Source organism: Seriola lalandi, unplaced genomic scaffold (assembly GCF_002814215.2).
Source record: "Seriola lalandi dorsalis isolate HSWRI2012SDOR001 ecotype SW California unplaced genomic scaffold, Sedor1 jcf7180002054915, whole genome shotgun sequence".
Classification (NCBI taxonomy): Eukaryota; Metazoa; Chordata; class Actinopteri; order Carangiformes; family Carangidae; genus Seriola; species Seriola lalandi.
Genome location: NW_019525467.1, coordinates 167,038 through 175,944, shown reverse-complemented (window position 1 = coordinate 175,944; position 8,907 = coordinate 167,038). Strand labels below are relative to the sequence as shown.

Here is an 8,907-nt window from a genome sequence, read left to right as displayed (position 1 = left end):
GGAGCTTCAGCATCACTACCAGTGTTTGCCTGGTAATCTTTGTAGCTAGCACCCGGGTGATGAAAAACCAGGATGATGAAATCACAGGCAGCTGTTGTGTGGCACGGTCAGGCAGGAAACCAAATTCACCAGGGAAGCGCCAAAATGGATGCCGACCACACAGCTCCGCTGCGCGTGGTGGGAAAAACAGAGCTACGGCATGAGGGCGAAGGCTCCATTAAGGGCCATCAAATATTCATCTGCCATACAGCACTGAGCCCTTGGCTCTATCCCCAAAGCATTGTGCAACAAACCACCGAGAAAACTATTCCTGAAAACAACAACAAGAGCCTGCAGTGAAGAGCTAAGAAACTCCTTTAATTATCTTTGATCTCACAGCAGGCCACACCGATTTACTTATTGATGAATCGCCGCAGAGCTAAGAGCATTACACAAATCTCTTAATACACAAGCATCACTAACTTAATGGCTGTCTAATTTGCACAATACTTTAACATGAGAAACTAAGCAAATGATTATTTAATGGGGATAGGAACTTGTTTTCTCACCTGCCCACATGATGCAATGTTAACAAACTAATGGCCAAGCAGGCATCAATGAGGATAACAATGACATCACCAGGCTGACCACATGGTTCAATACACTGAGTTAACTCCAAACTGTCAATAAAAACTCCATCAATGAATCAAACCAGGCCTATCCAGACTGCAATCAGGTCTTAAATGTGTTTAGTGCTGCTGGTGGGGTGGTAATTGCCTTAGCAGGCTAGCAGGCTGGCTGTAATGACATTATCAACCTGTTAACAACCACAGAGGAGCTCAAGTTGTTCCTCTAAAGGCTTTGTCATCCGCCAATTTATGGTCAGTTGCACTGCTTTTTATCTATAGTGCTATTTGTTTAGGTTTCTCATGTTTTTGCGTTGAATTTTATTTATCAATCAGATCTTGGCATCTTAATGACAAACATTACAAAAAACGTACAAACTGTTTTCAGTCAGAGACAATGAAACAAATTATATCAGGAAACATACTGGCAGTATTGACTCTCAGGATTTCGCCAGGGGGCAGCATCAACACATTTTTCAGACATCAATTTCATCTCATTCAGTCCATCTCATTCATCCCTCCCCTGGTAAATCCACTGAGGTCATTTACCTGGAAACGTAAGAACACAAACGAGCCACTGTTGCTTGTGGACTGTTACGTGTGAAGCCCTTAACATTATACAACACAAAAATGCAAAAATTATTGAGTGCCAACATAGTCTGGAAGAGAGTAATTTGTTTACTTACTTGCACTTCACAAGCCTTGTTTATTCAAACCTCTTCCTTCACTGTATGAATAAATAGACAGGATTTGCATTATTCTTCTGGTGCGGATCACAAACAGGCTGGAAGCACGCACAATAAAAAAAAAAAAAGGAAAGAAAAGTGAGGCATATTGGTGTTAAGGTAAGTTAACCAGCTGCAGCTTTACCATAAAGATGTGAGAGCTGTATCTTTCCTCTCATTAAACACAGGATCAACAAACAAGACCAAGAGTACATCCACATTAAGCTGTAAATCTATTTTCTTCTCTCAATTTCAGCACCTTTCCAGACTAAAACAACTTTTTCTCTTTCCAAAATGGCCTCTGAAACAATGGTCTGAGCCAGACTGACATTGCAATCATTTATCAAATGATTTTATCACCACACCGCTACAAAGTCACTCTTTCATATGCGTAAATGAGAGCAACTATCTTATGAAATTGGGTGCACTAAAACACAGTATAGGTGACCACAGAGGGCAGAAAGCCACACAGTGTAACAGAGAGTAACTGCCTGTGTCTGTAGCCTAGGTGGGGTTTATGTGGCAGCAAGGTTAAAGAGATAACTGCCTTCTCTTAACGTTTTCCTTAATCATGCATTTAAAATGTTGCTAAAGTTTGATGACACAGCACAGCTGTTGTTATTAGCCTGTGTTTACAACGTTTCTATCATGAAACAATGATGTGGTTAGCTCGCTGTCTGCCCCACTCCTTGCCAGATGGCTATAATGCAGTCCTGTTGTTGGCCAAATGAAAAGATGACAAAGAAGAAGAGATTTAGCAACTGTGGGCAGAGGTCTTTACAAAAAAAAAGAAACCTAGAATGTTGAACAAAATCGTTTTTTACACCGAAACAGCATTTTCAAATTTAGATGGCTTAATTTTGGAATAAGCCCATTTTACACAGTTCACCGTACCATTCTGTATAGATAGCATGAACATGGAATGGGAGGCATTGGTGTTCCACCTTTAAGCAGATAGTGGAGTTAGACTCTGAGCCGAATCAACGTCTGTGTAAAATGAAGAGCCAACATGGAGGGACAGCTGTGTCCGAGATCACCCACTACTTCTCCGAATGTATAGTCAGAATTATTATAACCTATATAGTGGACTCAGTATCCCGTAACGCATCATGAAGAGTAGTACACCAACCAAGCAATATATACCACCCTGCATTGCGAGTGAATCAGTGAGTGGTTTGTTGTTGTGCTACATGTCACACCTCTGATTCCAGAATGTGAACGCATGCTATCAAAAATCAGACACTGGGGCAGCGATATGCTGATTTTGTTTGGTTCAGTGTAGACAAGCGAAGGCAGCATAATGAGGGGTCTTCTTAATGGCAACATAGCGGGATCTCTGTGTAACAGAGGCTATAGTCGCAAAGTCCTCAGCCATGCAAGCAGCACTATGAGGCTGGAGCCAAATACACATTACACAATACATTAATATGAAAACATGCTCACAATGACAATGCTAACAAGCTGATGTTAAGCGGGTATAATGTTTCTAACATGTTCACCATCTTAGCTGGCATGCTAGCATGATAACTTTTCTTAAATAACATTAAACACATATACCCCCAAAAATTGAAGTATTGGAAAAATTGAAATGTCAGGGAATCAGCTATCAATCAAGTTATCCTATGGGGACAATGGGTATTTGTACAAAATATCATGACAGTCCATCTAAAAGTTGTAGTGATATCTCAGTCTGGACCAAAATGGTGGACTGACCAACTGACCAACAAACTGACACTGCCAACCGAAGAGCTAGGCCACTATGATGGCTAAAAAATGAACTACGCAACAAACTGTGAACAAAATTACTTCCTAATTTTACTGGCATCATCAGTCTCCTCCACTCCCAGCATGAAAATACTGCAGTTCAGGACTTTGTCAAAACAATTTGTCTCAGAATTTCAGAAGCTTTTCAGATGAGAGGTGAAACATCTTCAGTAAATCTTCACCAAGTCCAACTGCCCTCTGTCTCAATGATAAAACATCTTACAGAAGAAGAGTCAAGAGAAAGACAAACACACCTGCCCAATGGAACAACTTACATAAGTGTGTTCTAAATAACCCATTTGAGAAACAAAATAAAATCCCAGAATACTGTAAAAGAACCACACATTCTTTGTTTCTTAACTTCATACTGATGATTAAATAAAAAAAATGCTTTGCAAGGAATACCCAGGCTCTTTGGTATGTTTATGATAAAAATAATGATGATAAAAAAAAGATAAATGTTGACAGCAAGAGCATCTTTGTTAACAACTATGGGTACATTTCATTCCTCCCCATAACTGAAAGTGGCAGGCTGCCAGATGTTTATTGTTTGCTGTTGGAAGGCAGACAGAGCATGTATTGAGAGATATGGGCATGTTTCATTTGCCAGTTAAATCAGGAAGAATGAACAGACAAACATCAGTAGTGCATGTGTCAGTAACATGCAATAACTGTTAGGTGGATGCGAGTCATGGTGAACAGTGTCAATGCACTGCTCTATGGTTAGGAGGCACGTAAAAATAGATATAGCTTCACGTTATGTTTAGATAACTTTCTCCAACAAAACCACTGCATGTTGTATTTTCTCATTATAACAATGTTACCAGTGGATGTCAAGTGTGGCAGAATGTCTGTTCTGAAGACAGTAATTCTGTTCTATGGGATATTCCTCAAGATCAGCACATGTGAGAACTCGGGTGAGTACATTTTACAAAAGCTAACTTGAAACACAGTATTTCTCAACACATTTTAGCAACTGTTCTGCAGAGACGTATTTGTCATTTTGTTGTTTTTTACAGGCACAGATGAGACTAAAGTCTGCAGACTAAAAAATGTACTGTTTGTCAGTGTCCATGATTTAAAAGATTTTCCAAAAGGTAAGCTTGACAACACTGTAAAAACATAATGGTTTGTGAAAATTTTAAAGAAATTTTTAAACAGTGTAAACAATTTGTAAACAGTGCTTTCACATCATATTTCAGATGTATTCCACTACAATGAAACTAAACTCTGTTTTAATGTTCAGAGTAAAACACAACATGCAGGTAAAATTACCTAATTATTCGTCTGGTTTTATCCCATCAGTAATAACCATCCAATCGTTTCTCTTGGTCATTTGATAAATGTGAATGTATTCTGATTTGTATTTTTAGACTGTTGTAAGACACACGATTTCAACTGCAGCGTTGAAATAAAGAATGGAAGCACTGTCATAATCCCGGATAAAGAGATTTTATCCAAGCAAGATATTGTCGTGATGAGAACAAATGAGAAATTTGAAAATATACCATCAAACTGGAGCAACCAAACAGGTATTGTTCTTAACCCCCTTGCTAAGTTAACTCTTAAAATAAGAAACAACTAGGTTCAGACATAGTCAGATTGACTATACTTAATCCTTATTATTCATTGTACGGATAAGGCAAAATAAAATGTAGTAACAAAGAGGTGAAAGAAGACACAATGTATTTGCACACAGCAATGTGTTATTGCCCCCTATTGGTCAGAACGTTTTTTTACTGAGACAAAACTGTAATGCTTTTAACCAGTTGTCTTACACACCTTTGCAACTGTTGCAGGTTTCATTTTATACCTTCACCGCCACTTTACAAAAGGTAGAATCACAAATCTATCACAGCTCATACTTTCCATATTAGCCCAAATTTAACAGCAGTGATAACTCTCATAACAAGCTGCGTGTCAACAATGTAATGTTTTAATATGTTTAAGGGGTAAAAAATATTAGACTAAGCCAAGACGGCCTTTGTGGAAATGGTTCATCCTACGGTGGACAAGCTTGCGAAGGTATCGTCATTTTTTTTATTAGATTATATTATTTAAATCATATATTAAGAGTAATTTCAATAAAAAGCAAAAAGAAAATGGTAGTAAAAATTAAATGTTTCTCTCTTTCTCTCTCTGTATGTGTGTGTGGTTTGATATGCAGGTTTGGCAGAAACAAACTACAAGCTCACTTTTCATGCTAATGACCATGATAACAAGAAAATTGTGGTATGTGTGTCATGTAAGCCACCAGGAACAAAGCCAAACATTTCTTTGCCTCTCCCATCCGTGCCGACCAATGATGATGGTAGTGTCAGCCCAGAGAACGCAGCGTAAGTATCTGTCAATTATTGACGGCAATAATGCTGCTGGAGTCAAGTCATTGTTAGGAGTTGTGATGCTGAAACGTGATTTCCTGGAAGACATGTGTTTGTGTTTCCACCACAGAAATATAATGAATAATCTCTCCTCCGTGGTGGATATGATGGGAGCCGCCAGCACAGCTGCTGTCAGTCTGGGTGTTATTAAAGGGATTCTTGTTAAACTCGCCTACAAAAATGACATGGGCATCGACTTGGGTATTCCGACAAGTGATGATATAACTGTACGCAGTTTGCCATGATACAAGAGTGACACACAATAATGAATGGTAGTTAAGTCACCCTAGTTTTTACTGATTTTTTCTTTTTTTTTTGCAGATTCTTGAGAACGACACTGATTTATTCTCGCAATTCCCTCGATCAGTGCACATCCCAAAAGAAGCATTCTCCCAGGCATTAGAGAGAAATGGTTCATATGCTGGAGTTCTGCTTTTTCCAAAAATGTATCAGGTAGCTTTAATGTAACTACAGTTGATCTACATTTTTTGACAACTTTAATATAAACAGAGCCAATGATTATGTAACATTCCCAGTGGAAAAATGTTTTCCCCTGTGCCTGCCACTATAAGCTATAAGCAGTATTCCACTCTTGACAGGATGACCCCAACAGTGTCTTCATCAACAATGAAGTAGTGGGAATTGAAATGGGAGCTGACATATCCAATCTCTCACGTAATATAGAGATTCATTACAGGAACGTGGACAAGGTAAAAGACGTGTGTTAACAGATATGATAATGATCTTTAAAGTGGTCATGGAGAGAAACAGTATATTCATTTTTCTTTTTTTTACTCTAATACAGAATGGAAAGATTGCTTCTTGTAGGTCGTGGAATGGCAAAGGTATTGTAAAAATAATACTATTCTTTTAATACTTTAACACTGCCTTTAACAAATCAAAAGCCCATTGTATGACTGTCACATCTTCCTCAGTCATTAATGCAAAAAAAAAGAAAAAAAAGAAGCCTTTTTAAGTGCCGCAGTGTTTTCTGCCTTTGTAGAAAAAACACAGACCTGGATCACAGATGGCTGTGAAACAAGGGAGACCAATGGCAGCATCACATGTCATTGCTCTCATCTAACATTTTTTGCCATACTGATGGTAAAATGATTGGTATTACAAATAATCCCACTATATTCATAGCTACCGCTGACATTTCACACATATTCTAACTCATCTTTCTATTATAAATCAGTCGCCTCCACCTGGAAACATAAGCACTTCAGATTTCAAGTCTCTGACCTACATCACATCGATCGGCTGTGGCCTGTCAATGTTTTTCTTGGCGGTGGCTCTCTTCATGCATTGTCTTATCAGGTAGGAGGACTGCAGGGCAGTTTTAAATTTTAATGTCATGTATTGAGGGCTTTTGCTGACACAACCTGACACACTCCACAGAAAACGGAAAGCGAGCCAAGCAACTAAGATCCTGATGAACCTCTTTGTCGCCATGTTCAACCTGAACTTTTCCTTCCTGGTGAATGAGAGCATTGCCAACCTAGGGAACTATGGCGCATGTATAGTGATGGCAGCAAGTATGCACTATGCCATGCTGGCTACTTTTAGCTGGTTTTTCATTGAGGCTCTGCACTTGTACCTGAATCTATGGACGCGCCCTATTCAAATCAAGCATTACATGATGAAGATTTGCATCACCGGATGGGGTAAGGGAACGCAGCCAAAAATTCCATGTGTTCAAATACTCACTATATAACCATTAGACAATGTATGTACATACAGTTATCTTTCTCTTCAGTCATGCCAGCTGTAGTGGTGATCGCTCTGCTTGCCACGGGGAAATATGATTACTTGATCATTTACACCGATGATGGGAATTCAGCAAAAATGTAAGCAACTCTTACTGACTGCAAGTCTGATAAATTATCTTTTATTTACATAAAAAAAAAAACTAATTCATTGCTAAGTGGATCATTATTTAATTCATAATTTTCAGGTGCTGGATTTCTGATGCCGTTGTTCACCAAGGGGTAAATATAGGTTATTATGCTGTAGTGTTCATCTTCACCTTCATCATATTCATCTTAACTGTGCGGCAGATTAATCTGTTTAACCACGCAGTAGACAATGCTCAGAACAACAGCTCCATCAGGACAAACACATTCTCCATTCTGGGCCTGTTCCTCCTGTTCGGCATCACCTGGGCCTTTGCTTTCTTCAGCCATGGACCTATGCTAATTGCCTCCTACTACATCTTCACCATCCTCAACTCCTTTCAGGGTAGACTCACGACTTGACACACAGCAATCTTCACTCAAACTGTCTAATTTACTTGTCAAGCAAAAAAAAAACAACAACAATACAATACAATGTTTGTAACCCAGCCACTCTGTTTTTTTTTTGCAGGTTTCTTCCTCTTCATCTACTATTACAATTCCAGCAAGAATGTTGGAGAGGACAATAAAGTCACAGCCAGCAGTACCAGCTCAGCTGCACCACACACACTTACATCATTTACTCCTCAATAGGCTGTTTTACATTGTACATGCTTTTTAAAAAACAGGGACAGAAATCATTCTGTGCCTGAGACTGATTTGACACAAGAGGGCAGCATTTAATTTCATATAGTTGTATGTAAGTAGAGTCCCTTTTAAATGAAGCGCTGGTAAGTTGTTTCTCACTGTTTCTGATTCTCCTCTTCATGAAAAGCTGCGTGTGTTTGACTGAATGACTAGCCTGAGCTCAAATTGGATTACATTCATTGAGAAAAAATACTGAAATTAGTCTAGTAGTACTGACAGAGGAGATGGAATGGTCTCCTGGAAGTCATTTGTGCTGATGACTCAAGCCCAGTCTCCCCCACTGTGAAACTTGCAGAGAAGGTTGTGATTCACTCACGATATATCACAGTCCTCTTAAATCAAAGCTTTAGTCATCATATGCTGGAATGCAGAGCGTAATTGTTTAGGAAGAAAAACATAAGCCCGTTATGACTGATGTGGTTGTCATAAGGAAAGAAGATGGCGAAACGGAGAGGAATATAAGGTGAAGGGAAGTCTTGTCCCTCACATACTGTGCGGTGCTGGGGGCCGAGCTAGCCAGCTCGCACTTTGCGTGCCTGCAGATAATTACCTTGTGCCTACAGAGAGCAGTATCCACCATGCGGGGAGCCTTAACTAGCTGACAAGAAATGAGCTCATGACTACAGATAGTGATAAGAAGCCTGGGGTTATGCCACTATGTTGAAACTATTCTCTGAAATATGACTGTATAAAACAAACATTTATTGCATTTAATAAGTTTGGTGTATCTTGGGCAAACGGTATAATAGTGTGTTTATGGTGTGTTTTTTGTGTTTTTATCCAGTGAAGTGTGTATTTCTTCTTCATATCTGATAAGATTACAATCTGATGTTTTTAATATTATGATTAAAGTAATGCAAGAGTTCATTACAGATATACTATTATAGCA

At 38.9% G+C, this 8,907-nt stretch overlaps 1 protein-coding gene across 1 annotated transcript; it reads left to right on the top strand.

Annotated features, from left to right (window-relative positions):
* The first annotated feature begins 3,739 nt into the window (after positions 1 to 3,739).
* Positions 3,740 to 8,907, top strand: LOC111673248 (adhesion G protein-coupled receptor G5-like). The gene is made up of 17 exons (XM_023430957.2): positions 3,740 to 4,011; positions 4,114 to 4,191; positions 4,297 to 4,359; positions 4,468 to 4,626; positions 4,894 to 4,929; positions 5,045 to 5,119; positions 5,262 to 5,430; positions 5,546 to 5,702; positions 5,797 to 5,928; positions 6,075 to 6,185; positions 6,281 to 6,320; positions 6,479 to 6,579; positions 6,674 to 6,795; positions 6,877 to 7,142; positions 7,235 to 7,325; positions 7,433 to 7,716; positions 7,843 to 8,907. The coding sequence occupies exons 1-17, from the start codon at positions 3,888 to 3,890 to the stop codon at positions 7,962 to 7,964; spliced, it is 2,130 nt and encodes a 709-aa protein (XP_023286725.2). The 5' UTR covers positions 3,740 to 3,887; the 3' UTR covers positions 7,965 to 8,907.

Excerpts from the sequence above, each read along its gene's own strand:
- LOC111673248 (XM_023430957.2), top strand. The coding sequence starts at position 3,888 with ATGTTGTATTTTCTCATTATAACAATGTTACCAGTGGATGTCAAGTGT. Across the intron at positions 4,192-4,296 it reads TTTAAAAGATTTTCCAAAAG|ATGTATTCCACTACAATGAA; the intron begins GTAAGCTTGACA and ends ATCATATTTCAG. Across the intron at positions 7,326-7,432 it reads GATGGGAATTCAGCAAAAAT|GTGCTGGATTTCTGATGCCG; the intron begins GTAAGCAACTCT and ends CATAATTTTCAG.